General features: G+C 52.1%; 1 protein-coding gene across 1 annotated transcript; it reads left to right on the plus strand.

The window, feature by feature from the left end:
• The first annotated feature begins 1,908 nt into the window (after positions 1–1,908).
• On the plus strand, positions 1,909–3,661 carry TEX44 (testis expressed 44). Its single transcript, XM_036421191.2, is given in 3 exon segments — positions 1,909–1,939; positions 2,641–3,298; positions 3,300–3,661. Coding segments are annotated over 3 exon segments (1,008 nt in total). The 3' UTR covers positions 3,619–3,661.
• The last annotated feature ends 19,961 nt before the right edge of the window (positions 3,662–23,622 follow it).

Consider the following 23,622-nt stretch of genomic DNA (forward strand, 5'->3'; position numbering starts at 1 on the left):
ACTAACCAGCTCTATAAAATAAGTACCTATGTCCCCTTTTGGCACGAACTTCCCTAGCCCACCCTCAGACGAGCGAGTTTCCCCGGGGAGCGCAAGATTAAAACCTCCTTCTTTAATCGCCTGGACTCTGTGTCTTGCTTCTGCGTTGCAAACCTTTCAGTATGTATGTAGTATTTACTCAGTCATATTTGTAGGCAATATATTTTTCCCAGTTTGTGATTTGCTCTTAAAATTTTTAGAGCATTTTTTTTATCTCTATTTTCCCCTTCAGAAATTTTTTTTTTTAAACTGGCTTTAAAGCTTAGGAAGTACTTCTTCACAAAATCAAAAAAAATTTTTCAGTTTGCCTTTGATCTTCTCTCTGCATTTACCTCTTTAAAAACTGAAAGTGAAAGTTAGAAACTAACTTAGTGCTTTTCCAAATACTTAACCAATTGTCCCAGCACCATTTTGTAACTCAGCCCTCCACTGTCTCTGTATCTGTGTCCCCAAAGACAGTCGTCTGCTCCAAGCCAATGTCTAGGAGACACACACACGCACACACACCCTGTAGTCCCCTAGCTGCCAGCACTTACCCAAAAGCACTAGCAAACAAGGTATGATTTTCAATGAGCGGAGAAGGTAAGGGGTGTACCCTGGAGACCTCAACACAAACAACTTAAAAATTCCCTCTGATGTTTCTATCCTCCCAAGCCTCCCCTGCTGCATCCCCAGGGAAGCCTGGCCCTCCCTCTCAGCACAGCAGCCCTGCTGCTCCCCTCTAACCGGGCCTTCATCTCCCAGAACCCTGCCCTCCCCAGCCCTGGCCCAAACCCAGCTCTTTCCGCACAAAGGCCCTGGGCTAATGGCACCCTCCTCCTTAGAAAGCTGGTAGCGACTTCCTCGTCACTGAGAATGCCTTTGGGTCTCAGCCCCACCCCCTGGGGCTGGGTATCCTGTTTCTGCAAACAAAGCCAGTGATGTTCTGGGTGGAATTCTCATACCATCTGCTAACGGCACCCAGTTACTCTCTCTCCTTGTGCCTTGAACATGCAGGAAGCGGGGTTCTGGGAAGATGGAGACCCTGCAGGCCCTCTTACAGAGCCGATATGCAGAGAGGCTGCCCTGGGAGCCCAGAGCTGAGATGGAGCATCCTGAGGAGCAGCCAGCCAAAGACTGGGGAGCCCAGGGCCCAATGGACTAGATTGGTTTGTAGCTCCGCTCATTAGTGTAGACTCTGGGGGAGAAATGACCATCTTTGCTGCTTCAGTGGTGAGCCCTGCAGTGCTTAGTCTGCGGAGGCAGCTTCAGCTGCGTTAGCTGAGGGCCAGTGCCGAGGACCAATCCAAGGAAGGATGTGGGAGGGGACCAATCCAAGGAAGGAGGCGGGAGGGACTCTGTGGGGGGATCTCTGGACCAGTGTGGACAGAGGTCCTGGCGGGAGAGGTCTGAAGCCAAGGCAGGAGAGAGGGACACGAGAGCAACCACCCTAGTGGCCAGAGGAGCAGGGTGTTGAGGGAGACAGGACGGTGGGGTCTCTCTACTCAGGTTCCCTGGATGACTTTGGATGTTGTCCCTTAAGCTGCCTGTGACTGCTAGTAACAACAGCCCTGGCTCAACGTGCTAAAGCAATTTGGAAGTAAATCTCCTGCCATCACAGGAAGTCTGGGGCCCGGGGGCTGGGGGCCGCAGGTGCAGTTTGATCAAGGCTTTGTCCTACTTTTGTGCAATCCCCCTGGCTCCACCATCCTCTACGCGGGGCTTTTCCTCAGGCCAGGTCCCTTGTGGTCACAAGAGGCCCAACAAGATGTGACCGTGTACAGGAGCAGAGGACTACATCTTCTTGGGGAGGTGCTGGGAGTGGTCCCTTGTAACATCTACATTATAAGAAGGCAGTATGCAAATTAGGCCAGGACTCCCTAACGGGTCATGACCAGGCAGGAGGAGCTTGTGCACCCAGGTGAGGCCTGGAGCAGAGACGGAGACAGGGGGTCTGCCCGAGCCAGCTGGTGGCTCCGATGGCCCCGGAGCAGACACAGGCAGGGGGGCCGGGGCATGCTATGTGAGTCAGGTGTGGGACCCGGCCCCCTGTGGCACCAGTCTGTCCCTCACCCCACCCCGTGCCGATCTGGCCTGACTCCTGCAGCGGCCGGTGCTGTGAGAGTCAGGTGCGGGTCCCAGCCCCCCTCGGGGCGCCTCCTCGCACGATTTCACTTCACGTGCTGGGCCTCTAGTTTATTATAAGTGAGCAACTGCATCCCATTCTCTTTCATCAGAGTCACAGCCCTCATCATTCCTTGTGGCACCTGCACTGCATACACACCTCCACCTTCTTCTAATGTATTTGTCTTTCTCTCCTATGCACTGGCAGACTTGGCTATAAACAGTCCTGGGCCTGAGCCCACTAAAAGCATCTACTGGTGCCTGTGACATCGTCGGAGGCCCTCACCACCTGGACAGCTCACCCAGCAGGGCCACCACTACTCCCTCAGCGGCACAAGTAACAGAGGGCCTGGATGACCACTGTGCCCTGGGGAGAGGCCGGCACCCCCATGTGTAGTGACAGCACGTCTTCACACAGCCCTGCAGTGGATCCCAAAGTCAGGTCTCCCTCCTGCAGGTGGCCCAGTGGCTGGCGGTGCAGCGCCAACTGAACAGCAGGATGTGGAGCCGGCCCCCATCAGCCAGGCGCCTCCAAGGCCACAGCAGCTTGTGGGCAGGAGAACCAGCGTGAAGATGAAGCTGATGCAGGGCACAGGCAGAAGCCCAAGGAGGCCACAGCCCAGCTGGCCCTTGGCCCCGGATGCCCTGCAAACATCCCTGAGTCTCCAGAACCTAGTGTGGTGCAAGATTCGAGAAGGATCCGGAGTCTTCAGATTTCCCAAAGTGACTCCCTGGTGAAGGAAGAGACACCACAAACAGCGGGTGTCCCAGACAGGGAGCAAGACTTAGACCCACCTGCCCCAAGTGCTGAAGCACAGTTCCCCCGAAATGTGCCTGCCTCGGGCACTGCAGATGCAGACAGCCAGCTTGACACCATTGAAGCTGCTGAGAAATCTGTGGGTCCCGAGGCCGTGAACCCTGACACTGAACCTTTGCCATCGGCTGAGTCCCAGGCAGTGACCGAGGGGGGGTTGATAGACTGCTCAAGAGACCTGCAGGCTCCGCTGGTCCCGCCCTCCCCAGGAAGCAGTGTGTCCTGCTTGCCTGGCGCCCCTATGGTGGCTCTGAGGAGAAGCATCCGGACTCCAGTCTACACAGCCTGTGAGGAGAACGCCTACCTGCTCTCCGTGACCAGTTTGCTGGGAGGGGGCCAGGGGCTTGGTCTGGTCTGAGGCCACCAGGAGCGTGGCCACGGGCCTCCTAGCCTCGGGACACAGCTCCGTGGCAGACCTGCTGCACAGCCCAGGGCCCAGCCTGCGCTCGGTCTCACATCCTGGGGAGCGCCAGGTCGGCCTTCTCCTCCGGCTGGTAGCCAGGACTGGCTTGGTCCTTCCCTCTGTCAACCGCATGCTGCAGAGGACGGAGCAGAGGACTGTAGAAGGCATCTGCTCAGCTGCGTGTTACGTGACCAGCCAACTCACCCACTCTGGCCCCAGCTATGACCAGACCCTGCACAGCAAGCCCCGAAAGGACTGATTCAGCAGCCTCCTGAGACCCTGGGACACTCATGCCCTGCCCCCTTGCCCCTGCCACCCTGGATAGCTCTCCCCAGACCAAGCAAGACATCCCCAGCAGCATTTACTTTCTAAGTGCCAGCCTTATCCCAGGTTTCTGCGGTGGGCACAGGGCGCAGGGACAGGAACAGAAAGGGATGCCCTGAGGGCTTCCCGGGTGGTGCCATTCAGGGGCTGGAGCCAAAGTGCAGAAATGAAAGAGCCGGCAGCGGTGGGGGTCAGACTTGCAAAAATTGATCCTGGCGGGACCTCCAGCCAGGTCAGTGTGCTCTGAGGAAGGGGCCTGACCCTTCCCGGGCCTCCTGGCCTAGAGGCTGGGCTCTCTGCGAGGGCCTGAGGACACGGACCAACGTGGCTGAAACCCCAGCGCCGCCGCTGGCCCTGGGCCAGTCACTGCACCTCCGACTGTCCTCTGTGGGACGGATAATGGACCTCACCACGAAGATGTTATGAGACATAAGGGAAACCATGCAGGTCCTGACACATGGGGTCGGGCACTTGATGAACTCGAACATTTCAGCCGTCACTATGATATCCTCTAGCCGGCCAGGGACATGGTGGGAACGGGGATCGAGGTAGGGTGACCAGCCGTCCAGTTTGCCTGGGACTAAGAGGTTCCTGGGAGGTGAGACTTTCAGGTTTAAAATCAGGAAAACCCCAGGCAAACCAGGACAAGTGGGTCACACTCGGCCCAGGTCTGTTTCTGTGGTTTTACTCTTGTCTGTGATGCTGTCCACCTTGGGAAGGCAGCCGCCTGCTTTGGAAATCCACCAGCCCCCTGGCTGGATACAGTATCACACTGGTCACGTGACTTGGTGATGACGCTCCTACTGGACATGAGCCCCACTCCTGCCCTTGGCCGGTGCCTTACGCAGGTCACACCCGCACTCCCTCATGCTGCAGCCCTGGATGTGGTCCTTCCCTCCTCACTTCTAGCAGCATCTCCAAATGTGTTTGCCCCACACAGTGTCTCTCAAATAGTGAATTAACTGCTGACATTTAAAAACCCAGAATGCTTATATAAACATGTAAATTTCTGCTTCTCATAAAAAACCTAGGGGCCTTATAACTTCAGAGCAACTGGCAGTTGAGCTGCTGCTTTAAGAGAGACCTACCTGGCCTGCATCAGTGACTGGTGTCACCTGCCGGCCCCCAGAGGTGCATATTTGCCTCCCCTACCCTGCAGAAGGCTCTCGGGGAAACCTAATACCAAGCCCCAAGGGGAGGGGCACCAGGTGAAGCAGGTGTGTCTACCTTTTCCCTCGAGCAGCTGCCACTTGCTGAAGGTGAGCCGCGAACTGTCTCCATGCAGTGAAAGCAAAGGTTCAGAGGACGGAGGCTGTCAGTTCAGCTCCCAGTGATCAAGGCCCCTTGGACAAGACTAGAAAGAGAGGAGAGGTGGGGTCCCCAGCAGAGGCCAAAGGGAGGAAAGCTGATGGGGATGTGATGGGTACTTGGTGGGGAGGGTAGTTCAGCAGTTCAATCTGGGCTGAGCCAGAGCAGAGAATGGGCGATAAAGCTGCCAGCGTAGACCCAGAGGCTGTCAGAAAAAACTCTGAACAAGGTAATTGCCACTGTGTGCCAGCGACTACCCTGTTTCCCGAAAATAAGACAGTGTCTTATATTAATTTTTGCTCCCAAAGATGCGCTAGGTCTTATTTTCAGGGGATGTCTTATTTTTCCATGAAGAAGAATATGGTACACATTTATTTTTAAATGAAAATAAAGGAAATTGATTACCTGTATACGGTACGGTAGTACGGTAGTTGTCAACAGAAACCAGACAAACTGAATCCTACGGTATCAAGAATTTACTCATTTATTCAATGACAATCATGTCATCATCTTCTGGAACAGCATCATAACAATCCAATTCCTGAATTTCCTGGTGAATTTCTTTTGACTCCATTTCTTTCAGAATCAGTGGACCAAATCTCTCATGTTTAGCCTGGGGGGGGGGGGGCTTATTTTCAGGGGGATGCTTTATATTTCACTCAGAAGGAAACCTGTAAGTAGGTCTTATTTTCAGAGGATGTCTTATTTACGGGGAAACACGGTACTAGACACTGAACTTCAAAGTAACCAACAGTTCAGAAGGGACAGAAACCAGCCCGGACCAGGTGAAGGGATTAGCTGACCAGCACAGCTGCCAAGTGTGGGTGTGGCCGGGCCCCGGGTTCAGCCTTGTCCTCAGGGTTCTATCTTTCCAGCTCCACCCCCCTCCCCAGTATGTGCTGGCTCCATTTTCAGGTGGCTCAGCCACCTTCTTGGAAAGAGAGGCCCTTGTTCCCACTGGCCTGGCAGGAGAGTCCTGGGGGAGGTCCACAGGGCCGGGCTTGGCTCCCATGCTCTCTCCTGAACCAAGCCCTGAGGCCAGGGGAACGGGATACCTGGCTGGGCCTCATGCCTCCTCTGGAGCCAGGGTCAGCCGAGAATTGGGGGATCCCCGCAGGACATGTGTTAAAGCTGGGAGAGTTGTATAGAGTATGGCCTCGGGGCCCAGGCCACCTTGAATCCTGGCTCTGCCTTGAACTAGCTGTTTCTTTTATCCCCATGCCTCAGTTTCCTCATCTGTAAAGTGACAATGACAGCACCTACTGCACTGGGCTGTTGTGAGGATTACGGGAGTTAATGAGTCATGTGCGTGGAGCAGTGCCTGGCCGGTAGCTGAGTGCTATGTGTGAGTGAGCATTGCTGTTATCGTGGCAGAGGGTTCTACAAGCTACGTGCCAAGGGCTGACGTTCCTGCTTGCTTCCAGCCTTCCTCCTTGCTTCGGGATAAACAGTTGTGTTGGCAAATCTGCCTGGCAACATCTTCTCTGCAGGTGGGACCCCCAGTGCACTTGGGGAGAAGTTCAGGGCTGCACACTAAGAGGAGTCCAACGCGGAGAGGAGTGGGCAGGCCTGAGCAAGAAAGTAAAGGCTGGAAGACATGAACTTGGGGAAAGGCCCCTGCCCAGGCAAGAGAGAGCAGTTCATAGACACAGGAGCAGTCAGCCAGCAGGAGTCATCACGGGCATATGGACCACCTTGGCAGATGAATAAAAATTGAAGAAGGGGAGCACTATTGGGGAGAGGCAGCACACGGTCACAGACGGTGGTGTTTAAGGGGGGAAGCAGCCCAGCTGCCGTGGCTCAGTGGTTGAGTGTCGACCTATGAACCAGGAGGTCACAGTTTGATTCTCAGTTAGGGCACAGGCCTGGGTTGTGGGCCTGATCCCCAGTGTGAGGCGTGCAGCCCATCAATGATTCTCTCTCATCATTGAGGTTTCTATCTCTCTCTCCCTCTCCCTCTCTGAAATCAATAAAAATACACTTAAAAATGAAAAAAATAAAAGAGGGAAACAATGAACAGTCAGACTAACAGGGTGGCTGTATGTAGGGTATTCTTTTGTGTTGAGAACTGAGGCATGACAAAGTTACAAATCCACCTCAACACAGCTGGCACCTTCTCACTGCTTCTCCTTTATACAACAGGGTTCCCACCTGACAAACACTCATATTTCTTGAGGAGAGACAGCCATCTTTCTGGGCGGGTCTTCTACCACTGGGAGATTGGCCAGTAAGCAGAGGATCTGCTTAAAGAAACACTTAGGCTGGGCCAAGAGCCAGCAGGGCAGGCACAGAGCCTAACATCTGAGCCCAGCAGGGGCTTGGCTAAGGGAAGGGCACCGACAAGTCCTGGCAGATGGCAGCAGGGACCTGGTGGCCCCCACCCCTTCATTGAAGGGTGGATTGTCCCCTTCATTGAAGGACCTGTTCCCCCAGCTGCTATGAGCACTATCGGTGGACAGCTTCCAATGCCAGCCCCTTCAAAGAACCACCTGGCCAAGGTCATGCCCTCCTGGTGACCCAATCCAATGACTGGTCTGTGAAGGAGTGTAAGGCAGACTGTCCTGGGCCAGCTTGGGACAACTCCAGCCCCAGCTCTAGAGCTCCTGAGGAGCTGATGGGAGTGATGTGGGGTCTGCATGGCAGTCTCCGTACCCCTCCACACACTCGGCTTTCTTCTGGCTGAGAGCCTGTGTTCAGGAAAAAACCACCTGTGACTAGAGACTGCTATTTCCCACCATCTGAGCTGGGTATTGAAGAGTGGGATCCACAAATTCAAATGACCTTTAAAGTTGGAAAATTTTGCCCTAGCCGGGTATTTTAGTTGGTTGGAGCATTGTCTCATGCACCAAAATGGTTTTAGGTTCAATTCCCAGTCAGGGCACTTACTAGGTTTCAGGTTTGATCCCTGGTCAGGGAACGTATGGGAGGCAACTGATGGGTGTTTCTCTCTCTTGCCCTCCATTCCTCTCTTAACACATATCCTCTGGTGAGGATTAAAAAAAAAAAAAAAAAGTTTGACCCCGCTAGTGTGGCTCAGTGGTTGAGCATCAATTGATGAACCAGGGCATCATTGGTGGGATTCCCAGTCAGGGCACATGCCCAGGTTGCAGGCTCGACCCCTGGTTGGGGACTGTGCAAGAGACAGCTGATTGATAATTCTCTCTCATCATTGACGTTTCTATCTCTCTTTCCCTCTCCTTTCATTCTGAAATCAATGAAAAAAAATTTAAGTTGAAAGATTATTTTTAAAAAAGAATTATTTATTTATTTATTTATTTTATTTTGGGGGGGTAAGGTTAGAAATTTGAGGCCACTTTGAATATGGTAAGAAAAAATAAAACTAAACCTGTCAGTGTTTTTACTTGTTTTGTAAGGACAATATTCTTGTTTAGTCTATGGCCACGAGGCTAATTGATTAGTCACCACATGACTACAGTCAAGTTTATAGGTTTGGCTGGTTGAGGCACAGGTTCTATCCCGGAAAGTGTCTCCTAAAGAAAGTGAGCATAGATAAGGACAGTCCCCAGGGGATGTGATAAAGTGTAAAGGTAAACTTAAGTACATATTCAAATAGTTGAATGCAAAACTGGACCCTCTCTGGGCTAAGAGAAAGTCCTATTTCTTAGGCCTCCTGGATCTTGAGCTTTGAATCTCCTAAGGGAGCAGAGCACGCCTTCTGCTGGAGAGAAGGCATCACTAGCCTGCACCTCCCAAGAGAAGTGAGTTCAATAAAAACTGTTTATTTACTCACAACACTTCCAACACTAAATGTGTGAGTTTTCCGCACCAAAAAATTCTTCAGTTCTCTGTGGGTGTCCTGCAATTCAATTGTGACACTAACCACCTCGGGTCAGTACAGACCCCACAGGTTAAGTCCCACAAGACTGCATCACTAAAGATGCCATCACTAAAGGTGGGTCCCCAGGTTACCCATACTTCTGTCTGATTTGGCTACAAAATCAGGGATTCCCATGACTTCTCCTCAGGTTGTATAATTTGCTATAACAGCTCACAGAATTCAGGGAAACACATTACTCACTATTGCGAGTTTATTATAAAAGATATTATAAAGGAGATAAATGAAAAAGTACATCGGACAAGGTCCAGAAGGGTCCAGAGTACAAGAGTTTCTGTCTTCCTGGAGTTGGGGGGCCACAGCTTCCTGGTATATGGATCCATTCGACAACCCAGACGCAATCTAAACCTTGTGGTTGAGGGTTGTTATGGAAGTTTCATTATGCAGGCATGATTGATTAAAGCAAAGCACCGGCCATCAGTGATTAACTCAATCTGTGGCCTCCTCTCCCCAGTGGGGTGTGTGTGTGTGTGTAGTGGGGAGGATGGGACTAAAAGTTCCAATTCTCTAATCTCATGGTTGGTTCCTCAGGCGGGCAGCCCCCATCTTCCAAGAGTCATTCCTATCACTCAGGAAATTACAAGGGTTTTAGAAACTGTGCCAGGAAGCAAGGGGGCAGAAACCAATATATTTGTTACATCACAGGGGTTCAGAATAAATCTGAGATGCCACCAGTTGAGCTGATTGACTCAGTTGAAAATGTGTTCAGAATCTCTGAGGAACAAAAAGCCAGATGGAATCTACCTTAGAAGAGGATCCAAGATGGCTGCACAGGTAAACACCTAACCGCAGCCACACACAACAATTTCAGTAAAATGCAGCTAAAATATAAAATGTACATTACCCAGAACTACAGGAAAGTTGAATGACTGGAAATTCTACAACAAGAAGGAAAGAGAAAACCAGAAGGAAAATCAGAGGAGCTGTAGCAGCCTAAGATGCGGAGACACGCTGCATGCACGGAGAGGAGGGGGAGGCTGAGTGCTTGGCTGGCCTTCCCTAGTGGGAAGGAGATAAAGGCTCCGGAGTGTGCTGAACCCCAGACCTGACAGCAATGAACCCCAGTTCTAGGCCAGACCCTGGGGACCCAGGCTCATACAGAGGGATCATGGGCTGTGAGGCGGAATCCCAGGGGAGCGGCGAAAGGCAGAGCCCCCGGAGGCACGTACATTGCGTGCAGAGAAAGGACAGTTGGCTGTGCCGTGGGATTGCCCTGGCAGGAAGGAGATAAAAGCTCTGGACTGCTCTTAACCCCACTTCCAATCCCACTTCCAACTGAACTGAACCCCAATACCGGGCTCATTGGGGGAGAGACTAGACTGTTTGGTAGCAGGCGAAACTCAAGGGCACCTCACTCTCAGAGGTGCTTGCAGCGAGTACCAAGAGACCCTGAGGAACACTGACACTCAGGAGCCACATAAGGTGTGGCTGATGGAAGCCAAGGCTGTAGACTCCACCCTAAAACTCTGCCCCATCCAAGCAGAACACAGATACTTTTTTTTTTTTTAATATATATATATTTTATTGATTTTTAACAGAGGAAGAGAGAGATAGAGAGCTAGAAACGTCGATGAGAGAGAAACATCAGCCAGCTGCCTCTTGCACACCCCCTACTGGGGATGTGCCCGCAACTAATGTACATGCCCTTGACCGGAATCAAACCTGGGACCTTTCAGTCCGCAGACTGACACTACCACTGAGCCAAACCAGCTTCGGCAGAACACAGAGACTTTTAAGGCTACCAACTCAGAGAAGCTGCAAAAATGCCAAGACAAGGAAGTAGATCACAAGTGAGAGTACCAATTGGAGGAGAAACCAAGATGGCGGTGTGGATGAACAACTGGTCTGCCGCTCCCACAACAATTTAAAATTTGAAACTAATATGAAGGACATCTATCATCCAAAACCACAGGAGGGAGGTGCTGGGTAGTTAATAGTCAACAATTGGCATGATAGTGGGAGCAATGAGGGACCGATGGGGATCTTAAAATGTGACCAGCTGGAGAAATGGAAGAATGGCAGGCCTGGAGTAGCCAGGCCCGGAGCAGCAGCAGCCAGGCCCGGAGCAGCCAGGCCCTGAGCAGCCAGGTCAGGAGCATCCAGGCCCAGAGCAGTCAGGCCTGGAGAATCCAGGCCCGAAGCAGCATCCAGGCTCAGAGCAGCCAAGCCCGAAACAGCCAAGCCCGGAGCAGCAGCAGTCAGGCCCAGAGCAGCTAGGCCCAGAGCAGCCAGACCTGGAGCAGCATGTTCCTGCTCATCTGTTAGTTTCCAGTCTTCTGCAAAGTCTTGTGCAGCAAGTCCGAGGACTCTGAGTAAATCTACACCAGCAACAAAAGAGACTCATTTAGTAGCTAAAAATATTAATATGTCCATAATTCTGATTTCTCATTTTGTTTTTTTGCATCGGCCTTGTTGTTATTATTTAATAGCCAGAGTTTTACTCTTGACATTCAAGTTCTGAAAATAGCATGTATGTGGTTTAGTTTTTGCATTGGCATTGTTTGCAATTGATTTTAATTTCAGAGCCCTATTATTGATGTTTAAATTTTATTTTAATTAGTAAAAAAGGGTGAGATGTAGAGAGCCGCCTGAGAAGGCACATGGACATTTTTTTAATTCTTATCAGCTGAGCCAGAGGGCACTGGCAGAATCCTCTTATTAGTGCTGATTTTTTAATCCATGTGCTTGGAATGAGGAACAAATAGGACCTTGACTCACCCAGGTCTAGATATGTTAAATCTTGTACAAAAAAATAGGGAGTTTATCCAGATTTTGATGAATGGGATCTGGGCACACCCGAAGCTCCTTTTGACCACCTTAAACTCCCCTTTGGAAGCCAATTAAAAAACCTGATGAACAATAGTAACTGTTGAGTATAATAGAATCAGAGGTATGGAAGGGGAGTGGACTGGTGATTCTCAAGGAAAAGAGGAATGGGAGGTGCAGGAAGAGACTGAACATAAACTGTGCACCTATGGATGAGGACAATGGGGGTTCGGGAAAGGGCAGAGGGTGGGGTGGGAACCTGGTGGGGGGGCGGGGAAATGAGGAACTTTTGTAATAATATGAACAATAAAGGTTTATTTAAAAAAAAAAAAAAAAAAGCCAGACGGGCAGAAGGGCACAAACTATCCAACTGGGCTTGCTGCCAGAGCCCAACACCGTGGCATAGTTTGCATAACAGTGCTCCAAACTCAGACCACAGCAGGCTCCGGGGCCTCCAGGAAGGGCCTAGCCATGGCAGAGTCTTTACAGGGCAGGGCTTGGCTGAGGGGTCTCTGGACGGGCAGTATCCATTGAACCTCCACTGGCCCATCTGGTGGAGTCCTCAAGTGGACACTATGGACCTCGATGAGGGCCTTACTGTCTCCAAACCTCAGTTTCTTCATCGATAAAATAAGTCTCCCATTTCCCTCACAGGGATGCTGTGATCAATAATGCATGCTAAAAAGAAACAAACAACATTTAACAGTTGGCATGTCGCAAGTGACAGGTGTGCTTTTATCATTTCTTCCTTGGGGTGTTCTGCATTGTGGAAATCTCTTAATTGGAACTGACAGAAACGCAACATGAAGTAACTTACTAGGCACTAATGGATGGATGGGCGGGGCAGAGAAGGGCTAGGAAGAGCCTGGCTTTGGAGATGCCCGATGTCAAGGACTCTAAGCTACAATATAAGGATTGTCTCCACTGCTTGTGCCCATGACCTACCATGGCAACTCTGCCTCTTGAGACATAGAGCGAAGGAATATAATGGAGTCACCGTAGTCAAGTTGCTTAATTACTAAAATCAAGAAGCCTGAGGAAATGATTCTATTCTTGCCTTAACTAGCCTGGGACAATGCCTCGATATACATCAGACCTCCAGATAACCCTCCGATTACCCCTGAAGGACTGAGGAAGAATGTTCAGGTATCCAGACTCCCTGACATCCAGAATGCAATCGATCATCTAAAGAATTATAATCTCCAACCAACCCAGAGGAGAAGAATGCGGGACTAATTCTTCTCAGGAATGTGCTTTTTACTGTAAGAGCCCTCAGCTTTGCTTTCTTCTTTGAAACACTGGGTATCGTCCATGGTTTCTGGTATGCAAACCCTAAGACCTTTGAATAAACCTTCATCATTTATTTCTAGCTGAAGCCTCCAGAGCCTTTCTGGGTTTGTCAGCATTCTCCTCCAGTTTCTGCTCCCGCAGGGAACATGGCTCCTGGCAGCTCCGGGCCCTCACGCTCACAGTTCCAGGACTAAGAAGAAAAACCCGTTTCCCTGCCTCAGTCTGGTAAATGCCAAGTGTAAGGATGTGGTTGGCCCCGTCTGGGTCGCTGTTCTTTAACCATGTGCTTTAGAAAGGTCGGAGGCATTCTTAGGTGTCCTCCCACAACTCTGTGGATTAAAAAATTCCTCTGCATCTCTGAATTTTAAGAATCATTGGTAATGAGGAAATAGGATTCACCTAAAACACCTGGTTTCGTTTCTGACCACCTGTGTTTATTAGCACTGGTTAAAATGGAGTGTTTGATGAAGAAAATCACTTCCCATGCAGAGACCAGTTTGGCTCAATGGATAGAGCTTGGGGACTGAAGGGTCCCGGGTTCGATTCCGGGCAAGGGCATGTACCTTGGTTGCGGGCACATCCCCAGTAGGGGGTGTGCAAGGGCAGCTGATCGATGACTCTCTCTTGTCGATGTTTCTAACTTTCTATCTCTCTCCCTTCTTCTCTGTACAAAATCAATAAAATATATATTTAAAAAAAAAGAAGAAAATCACCTCCCACAGATGGCCTTCACCACAGTGAACTTGAACAAGACAAGCAGGGTCCTCTTAACAAGAGGAGGTGGTCATTGTTACCCTGGTCAAAGTTGGGTAAGTTGAGGTAGGACAGGGCACAATGGCAGATTACTGCTGGCCCCTGCATGAAATTCTGGGCCTTGTCTCCCAGCCTGGGCTTTGGGACTCAGCAATGGTGAGAAACAGAGCTGGGCAGGAGAAGGAATAACTAATAACCAGGCCCACTCCAGAAAGCTGGGCTGTGGTCAGGCAGGCCCCACCCTCTCCACTCCCAGGACCTGGCTCCCAAGACTGTTAGGGGCAGAAATAAAATATTGGGGACCAACTTCAATTATAATAAGAAATATTGACCATGCTCTGTTAACCATGATGGTTCCGTTCTGATTAGAGAAAGCACATTCTAACCTGGCTGAGTCTTGTACGCCCTGGGACATGGGCGCTAACATTGGAATGCAGTCCATCCTCCTGTTCTGAGAACCACCTATCATTATGGAAAGATTTACAAACTTGTGGCTGAAACCATCTAATCCAGGAGGCACCTACTCTTTACAACCCCCAGCCCCTACTGCCTGTAACCTGGTCCTCCTGCAATGCCCCCTTTCCTTTCCCCCGCCCCCCCTCCCCCCCCCCCCCCCCCCCCCCGCCAGCCCGTATGACTTTTAACCTGTAATGATTATCCTGAGCCTACTCTCCCATGCCTGTAATTCCTACTTCCCCACGTAATCTTTGCCCTTCTACCCAATATAGTAAGCAGCTGCCTTATGGTGGGGTGCAGAGCAGACTTCTATGGATGGCCATACTGCCAGCATTATTGGAATAAACACTCATCAATGATTCAACACTGTCTCTGCGTAATTGGCTCAAGTAGTGAGAGGCAGCCTGGACCCCTTGGTGGTCTGATTACAAGACCACAACCCTGGGATGTGGTGTCACCGCACAGACGCCAGGGGAAGGCACTGGAGTGACAAGGGCTCCAGGGATGGGGGCAGAGGGGCATGAGCAGAGCCCGGCGTCCCCGCCTCCAAGAAAGGTGTCCAAGGGCAGATTTCCTAGGCGGCTGAGCGGGAGGAAAGCGCCCGTGCGGCCTCTGCTCCTTGCTGCTGGCGCAGGAGGCCAGGTCGGGGCTGGCGAGAAGCTAGCCTGGGACGGAGAGCAGGGAGGCGGCGAACAGGCCTCTCCGGGAGGGAAATCCCGGCCGGGCCGCACGGGGCCCACCTCGGGCGCTGGCCCACCGCCCAGGCCCGGCGGCGCCGGCTCCTCCGTTGGGGTTTCCTTCCGTCGCGGGGGAGCCCCGCTGGGGCCCGGGGGCGGCTCCAGTGCGGGACCAGGGCGCGGGGCGGCGCGGAGGGCGCGGGGGGGCTCAGACCCGGCTCCCCGCTCGCCCCGCGGTCTCCGAGCCCCGCGACCTCAGCCCGCGGGCGGGGATGCGGGTGGAGAGTCTGTGCCGGTTGCTAAGCAACGGCCCGGTGACGTCAGGCAATTGAGTTTGGTTCCCAAGGTAACTGGCCGGCGGCCGGGCCGGGAACTATTTGCGTCTGTCCCCAGAGGGGCCGGCCCGGGGCTGGCGCCGCGGAGGGAACGCGCTCCGGCCGCGGGCGGCGGAGGACGAACAGAGGCCCCTTCAGCCCCGAGGCCGCGGCCCGGCGGGGCGGTCTGAGCGCGACCCTCGGCGCCCTCCCCGTCCCTCCCCGCTGCCTGCCGCCGCGGTTTCTCCCCGATCCTGGGGAGGCCCTGGAGGGCCAGGCTTTGTGCTGCGTATAAGCCTCTCCTGGGTTAACCCCTTGAAAAGGGGGCGTCACTGGCACACAGTAGGTACTCAGCCCGCCTTCCCCTTGGCCACCCTTTCAGAATTGCCATGTGACTCCAGCGCTGAGAACCCCGTCAGATTCTGATCTTTAGCACCTTCGTACCTGTCCTTCGTGCCCTGGTCAGCAGGTCAGCTCCATAATTTGGGGAGCACAAGGCAAAAATAAAACGAGAGGCTCCTGGTTCGAAAATGACCCAGGGAAAGGCAGGGAGAGTGAGCCGAGACCTGCCCCTGTGCCCACTGCAGCCTAGAGGGGGTAAGAAATGACAGAGGGACAATGTAGGAAGCAGGCCCAGCGCTGCCCACAGAGGGTGAACTGCAGGAGTGAAAGTGACAAGTACTTGGGTAAACCGAGGTAAGTGGCAGCCGTCACAGAAAGAGGATAAGGCTCAAACCCAGAGTGGAAGAAGGTGAGGGACAAGACACAACAGGACTAGAGAGGCAATCAGGTATGCAAAGGCAGAGCAATGACCTAAATTAGGGCCTGAGAGCTGGCCCAGCCCCACCTGGGCGTCCTTCAGGACTCAGGTTGCTGTAAGTGGGTCCTCCCACCTGTAGCAGCAACTGAGGAACATCCAAGCCTCTCACAACCTGTTTCGGAGGAGCTGTCACCACTTCCAGTCCAGTGGCCAGGCAGGCTGGACTCAAGAGACACAGAGATCTGGGCCCAGGCCTCAGAGAACCAGCCCAGTACTGGCATCCAGACCAGCTAGGTGCCGGCCCAGAAGCCTGTAAACCCCAGCATCTCTTGTCACAGTCTGACAGGCGACCCTGGGCTGAGGGCAGGAGACATGTGGCCTCTTTGAAAGAGAGGCTAGAGCTGGCTTTCTCCTGGCAGTGCAGCTCCTTAGCCTGACTCATAGTTGGAAAAACCTCCATCCCTCTGAGTGAAGCAGACTCTGTGATCCCTGTTTCTCATGTAGAACCTGTTTGAGGGTGCACCAAGGTTCCCCAGTCTCTCCTAGACGATCCTGGGGAACTAGTCCTGGGCCAGGAACCAGAGCTGGTGAGCAGAACCAGCTACCTAATTTTTTTGGGCCCAGCGCAAAGTGAAAATATAAGGTCCCTTGCTCAAAATGTATTAAGAATATCAAGAAAACCCAAACCGGTTTGGCTCAGTGGATAGAGAGTCGGTCTGCAGACTGAAAGGTCTCAGGTTCGATTCCAGTCAAGGGCATGTACCTTGGTTGCGGGTACATCCCCAATAGGGGGTGTGCAAGAGGCAGTTGATCGATGATTCTCTCTCATTGATGTTTCTAACTCTCTCTTCCTCTCTGTAAAAAATCAATAAAACATTAAAAAAAAAAAAAGAATATCAAGAAAATGACAACAAAGCATTAAGCCAATCATGGGGCCACAACCCAGCTGGTGAATCCTATCACTAAGCACGCCTCCTTCCTGGGCACGGTCCACCTGTCCCCTCTCTCAGGGTCCATCTGTTGGTCTTTCCTCCACCATTGCTGCTGGCTAGTTCCTAACCATTCAACACTATCGGGGGGGGGGGGGGGGGGGAGGTTGTCCTCAGAGAGGCCCACCAGACATCACTGGGGGGATGTCCAGTGCTTGGCCATCAAAGGACCAAAGTCACAGAACCCTTCCGGAAATGCTCATTTCTGCAAATGTTGAATATTTTGGTTCTCTATTTCGAACGCTTGCTCTTGAATAAAATATGTGAAGGCTGTCTACATAAAAGGAGGAAATATGAAGTACAGCAGCTGATTGATGGGAATTTGGCACTGACCAACACTAAAACATATAAGAACCAAGTCAAGCCCTGACCAGTGTGACTCATGCCCTCAAACCGAAAGGTTGTGATTCAATTCCTGGTCCAACATAACTGGTTTGCAGGTTCAATCCCTGACTGGGGCTGAGCAAATTCAGGAAGCAACCAATGGATGTATGCCTCTCACATCATGTCTCTCTCTCTCTCCTCCTCTCCCTCCCTCCTTTCCACCTCTCTCTAAGAATCGATGGAAAAAATATCCTGGAAGATACACACACACACACACACACACACACACACACACACACGTGCCTCTTGGGCCTCTTGGCCAAAGTGGGCACAGGGGCAGGTCTCGGCTCATCCTCCCTGCCTCTCCCGCCGCCGCAGCCCCTAGTCTCCTGACTGCTGGCAGCCCCACTCCCACCATTGCTGCTTCCATGTGCTGCTGGCACTGGCCCCACTTGCACCTGCTGATGGCACAGAGCGATTAGGGCCAGTGCCATCAGCAGGTGAGAGTGGGGCCCGTGCCAACAGCTGGGCAGGACTGTGGTTCATGGGAGCAAAGAATTTTCAGTAACCACCAGAGGTTCACCTGATGACAGCGACTTACCCCCCTTACCTGCTCTACCATCTTGCCACTGCTGACACCCGCCATGTTCTGTGAGTGCCCCCTGGTGGTCAACGCACATCATAGCCACCAGTTGTTTGGATGTACTGCCATTCAGTCTATTTGCATATTAGAGTTTTAGGTAGATAATTAAAAAATATTTTTTATTGATTTCAGAGAGAGAAAGAGAGAGAGAGAGAGAGAGAGAGAGAGAGAGAGAGAGAGAGAGAGAACTATCAATGATGAGAGAGAATCATTGATCGCCTGCCTCCTGCTCACCCCCTCTGGGGGGTTGAGCCCTCAACAGGGCATGTGCCCTTGACTGGAATTGAACCTGGGACCCTTCAATCCACAGGCTAATGTCTAGCCACTGAGCCAAACCAGCTAGGGCTATTTTTTATTTATTTATTTTTAAATATATATTTTATTGATTTTTTTTTTTTTTTTTTTTTTTTTACAGAGAGAAAAGGAGAGAGATGGAGTTAGAAACATTGACAAGCTACCTCTTGCACACACACACACCTCCACTGGGGATGTGCCCACAACCAAGGTACATGCCCTTGACTGGAATCGAACCTGGGACCCTTCAGTCCACAGGCCAATGCTCTGTCCACTGAGCCAAACCAGCTTCAGAACTAGGGCTATTTTTATTTATTTTTATTTTTGTTTTTTAAAGCTCTTTTTTATATAATATATTTTATTTTTTACAGAGAGGAAGAGAGAGTTAGAAACATGGATGAGAGAGAAACATCAATCAGCTGCCTCTTGCACACCCCCTACTGGCAATGTGCCTGTTGGGAGCTAGCAGAGTTGAGGCAAGCAACTCAGTCTTAAGGAAATAGAATTAAGTTCCTTCTAGCAGAAGTTCTGTGGTGCCCTGAGGGCCTGGCCAGAAGATAAGATTAACCTGGGGTTTAGCATCTCCTGTCTTCCTGCCTCTTTCCCTTCCTGATCCTCCCCCACTAGATAGCCCAGCCTTGGAATATTGCACCTTGGAATGTCACACCGCCTCTGGCAATTAGTCAATCCTGTGTTGCCATACCAAAGACCCCCCTGCATAGGCGGCCCTGCCCCCCTTTGTCTCTGCTGTATAAATACAGCCATTTCAGAGAATAAAACTGAGGCTTGATCAGAACCTTGTCTTGCCTCCATTCTTTCGCGTTCCTTGTTTGATTCTTTCTCTTAGGTGGTTCCTGCGTGCCCCCCGTTGTTGTCCCGCGGGTCGGGACATGTGCCCGCAACCAAGGTACATTGCCCTTGACCGGAATCAACCCAGGGCCTTTCAGTCCGCAGGCCGATGCTCTATCCATTGAGCCAAACCAGTTTAGGCAACTAGGGCTATTTTTTTTTTTTTTAAATACACCAGCCCAGGCTGGCAAGAGGTCTCTGGGTCAGGGCACATGCCTGGGTTTCATCCCAGTAGGGAGCATGCAGAAGGCAACCACTCAATGTTTCTATCTCTCCCTCTCCCTTCCTCTCTCTAAAATCAGTGAAAACATGTATTTTTTTTAAAAGCAACCAACAGCCCTAGCTTGTTTGGCTCAGTGGATAACACATCCCAGCCAAGGAGAGGGAGAGATAGATTGAGGGATGAAGGCTCGATCCCCAGTAGGGGGCATGCAGGATGCAGCCAATCAATGATTCTTTTTTTCTTCTCTTTCTTCAATGATTCTGTCTTATTATTGATGTTTCTATCCCTCTCTCCCTCTCCTTTTCTCTCTGAAGTCAATAAAAAAAAAATATTTTTTAAAAAGTAACCAACAGCCGAAACCGGTTTGGCTCATTGGTAGAGCGTCCGTCTGCGGACTGAAAGGTCCCAGGTTCGATTCTGGTCAAGGGCATGTACATTGGTTGCGGGCACATCCCCGGTAGGGGGTGTGCAGGAAGCAGCTGGTTGATGTTTCTCTCTCATCAACGTTTCTATCTCTCTATCTCTCTCCCTTCCTCTCTGTAAAAAAATCAATAAAATATATATATATTTTTAAAAGCAACCAACAATATAATGCCATAACATTGAACTTAGAATTTCTTTTTTTAAAAAACACTGATACAATGGAGAGTATCTGACCTTGACTGGGCAGCTACTTTATTTTTTTATTTTTTATTTTTTAAATATATTTTATTGATATTTCACAGACAGGAAGGGAGAGAGATAGAGAGCCAGAAACGTCGATGAGAGAGAAACATCGACCAGCTGCCTCTTGCACACCCCCTACTGGGGATGTGCCCGCAACCAAAGCACATGCCCTTGACCGGAATCGAACCCGGGACCTTTCAGTCCGCAGACCGACGCCCTACCACTGAGCCAAACGGTTTCGGCATGGGGCAGCTACTTTAGACTGTATTTCCTTTAGGTCAATGAAGGTTTTTCTGGGAAGCAATTTGAGGCTGAATAAGAGGCCAGGTGCTTACCAGTTTGAAGGACAGGTATTAACCAGGCAAATTCAAAGGATCTCAGGAAGAAGTGGGGTATTGGGTTCAAGGGAACAAAAGCTGAGTCTAGAATGAAGCTGAGTGACGGGAGATGAGGTCAGAAGCAAGACAAGATGATTCAGGGCCTGAAGAATCCAGGAGACTTCGCCTTTTATTCTGAGTGAGATGGGAGCCATTGGACAGCTGTTAGCAGGGCAGCTGTGAAATCTTCACTTGTTTAGAGTACCACTCTGGCTACTGGGCAGAGAATGGATCCAGCACCTACTGTCTGGCACATGTTTGCCCATTGGCCTGATTTTGTTTTAACCTGTGTTTGTGCAATAATCCTGCTGTTTGAGGTTGGAAGCCATCCTTCAGACGGTTTTGATCCTTGCACTGAGTCGGACCTCAATAAATGTTTACATGTCAATTATCTGACAATTCTGTTTCTGCAATACTCTTTGGGACTCTTGCTTAGCAGACCAGCATCAGCACCACGTGGGAGCTTGTAGGAAGTGTAGAATCCCAGGCCTCGCTCAGACCTAACTCAATAGGAATGAAGTTTAACAAGATTCCCCAAAGATTCAGACAAATGGTAAAGTTTGAGCAGTTCTAGAGAGCAGAATAAATGGAGGGCCAGACAAGCAGCAGTGGCAGGCAGGAGGTGAGCCAGGAGGTGAGCACAAGTGCACACGTGGACTTACTGGGGGAGTCTCCCTTAAAAGTAGCAATCACCCGGAGTCACTGAGTTTGAGAGGACACAGGACAGGTAATAAAGCTAACGTATTGGGTGTTTGTTATGGTTTCTCAACCTTTTACATGCATTAGCTAATTTAGTCTTCACCTCAGCCCTAAAAAGCGGTACTATTACAGTCACCGTGCCCAAATTGCAGATGGAGAAACTGAGGCCCAGTGAGGTTGGGGTTATTCCAGAATATTCCATAGCTACACAAGCATTTACCTCCCTCCCCCTCCTTCCTGGTGTTTGTGGCAGGGTCTGTACCGATTGGTCGCTGCCAGTTCTCTGGTTATTCAGTGTGTTGAATGTCGTCCTGGTTACAAACTAGAGGGAGGGAGCAGGATCCAAACTGTGCTGGAGCCAAGCTGTGAACCACGATCTCTATCCTTCTAGCGCCATCACCACCCAGAAACAGTACATCTCAGGGACAAGTATGTGTCAACGTGCTTGTAAGCTATAAAGCACAGTATAAATGCCAAAAGGCCAAGTGCGTGGATTCCTCCGGGGGCCGGATTGAGAGAAACCTTTTAAAGCTGGAGCAGCTGGGCTGTGAGAGGAGAGGCTGCTGTGGGGAAGCAGCATGCTCTCTCCTTGTTGGAGGGGGTAACTGAGTCAGAAGGGAAGGTCTCCCTGAATGGAGGCTCCAACTTGTCAGATGCCGTTAGGCTCTAACCAGGTTAGCCCATGCCTGTCTTCCCAACTGACCTGGCCCTCCTGATACCCACCACAAGGGGGCGCTGCTCCCCAGCCTTCATCCCACTGGACCCCTCCTGCTCACAGGAAACAGACTTGGAAGGAGCCCTAGTGACCAAGGACTTGGAGAAAAGAAGGCGGGAGAGAAGGGCGACTTACATCCATTTTCATTCCCCAAAATTCCCCTGTGGAGGAGGAGCTCTTGTGTCCATTTTACAGATGAGGAACTTGAGGCCCAAAGGTTCCCCCAAAACAGGAAGCTAAGAGAGGCAGGGCTAGGTCATGTGATGACAACCTCAGTTCCCCAAGGGACCACAAGCTGATGTCAGCTCATTTGACCCTGTGGTCTCACTGGTGTCCCTACTATGTTGATTCTGTATTCTTACTGGTGGCCAGAACCTCAACCACAACTGTATTCTCACAACTCCAACAGCCAGGCCCCATAAAGGTGGTGCCTTCTTGAACCTGAACCTTTTTGAAGTCATGGGTTCCTGTTTCATTGCCCTCTGGCCTTCAGGAACCCCTACCTGCCACCCCAACTCAGAGAGCCTGGGTTCTCTGCTCCCGGGGGCTGGCTCTCAGAGTCTGGCCCCCAGACTCTGCTCCTGGGGGCTGGCCCCCAGAGTCTGTTCTATTTTACATCCCTTCTCCACCTGGAGGGCCCCACGGGTTCACACCCAACAGCCGGCGGCGGCGGCAGCACACACAAACAAAGGGACATGAACCAGGAAGAGCCTGTGACTGAGTTCAAACCAGGCACCGGAGGCTTTTTCTCATCTCCCCCAACTCCTCTTATGGTCTCTGGGTCCGGTTCTTTCCTCCTAAGTCAGAACGGGAAAGGCCTCAGGAGTCACTGGCTCCACTGCGCCCAAACTTTCCTTTTCTTCTGCAGAATAAAACACCGCGCGCTGCTTTCCCATCTCCAGGCAGGTTCCCGAGACCAGGATAGGGCGGGCAGCGTCTTGCAAGGGACGGTAACTCCAGCGCCGGGGCGGGACCCGGGCACATGGGCCTTAGGATAAGTGACCAGACGACCCGATTTTTAACTATTTGTCCCGCGTCCCGCGGCGTCTTAAAAAAGTCTTTCAAAAAATCGGGACAAATTGTTAAAAATCAGGACGTCTGCTCACCTTGCCTTAGGCCAGTCCCCACACCTGTAACATGGGGTCCCGCCGTGGCTTCCGAGGAAGGCCCTAGCGAGTGTCTATTTCGGCCCCATTTGGCCGGACCCTTCCCTTCTCTCTGCCTGGGAGCTGCGGGCACGGGCGTGTGAGCGCGTGTGTGCGGGACAGGGCGCCCGGCACACACCTCCGCGCCGTTGCTGGGCCTGTGCGCGCCCCCTACTGGCCGGCGACCACCGGCTGCCGCAGCGGCCAAGGGGCGGTGTTCACGCCGCGTGTGTCCCGACTGTCCTGTGTGTGGCCACCCCCCGCCCCCATGGGCCGGAGGACAGGGGTGCACGGCGGGCAGGCTGGCCTCAGCATGAGGAGCATGGGGGCTCTGGCTCTGGGTTCCCAGCCCAGCCCTCCCCGCAGACATATTCTGCTTCCCGAGCCTCTCGCCCCGCCCCAGAAGCACTTCGGGGCAGGCCCGAGAGCCGCCCCGCCCGGGCGGTTGGTGAGCGCGGCCCGGCTGCCGGGCGCCCGCCCCAGTCCCCGGCCGCCCCCGCCCGGCGCCCCGCTGGGTTTTTCCATGACTGCATCCGGCCGCGGCCGCCTTTGTTCCCTCTCCCCCGCGCGCTGGGGTTTTTCCAGGCTCAACTGGAGCATGGCGGCGCCGCCTCCCTCCCTTCCCGACTCAGACCCCGGCCTCCTGCGCCCGGGCTCGGGCAGGGACCCCGAGATCACCCGCGGGGAGCTGTGCCCCCTCCAGACCCGCCGCTCGCTCCGTCCCTCCGGGCCTCTGAGCCCACGTGTGCGCGCGAAGTTGACCGGATCCTGGCCCGCTCGCCCCCGCGCTTCGTGAGGCGCTCTTGGCGCCCGGAGCCCCGAGCCCCGAGCCCCG

Source organism: Pipistrellus kuhlii, unplaced genomic scaffold, assembly GCF_014108245.1.
Source record: "Pipistrellus kuhlii isolate mPipKuh1 unplaced genomic scaffold, mPipKuh1.p scaffold_m20_p_7, whole genome shotgun sequence".
Lineage (NCBI taxonomy): Eukaryota > Metazoa > Chordata > Mammalia > Chiroptera > Vespertilionidae > Pipistrellus > Pipistrellus kuhlii.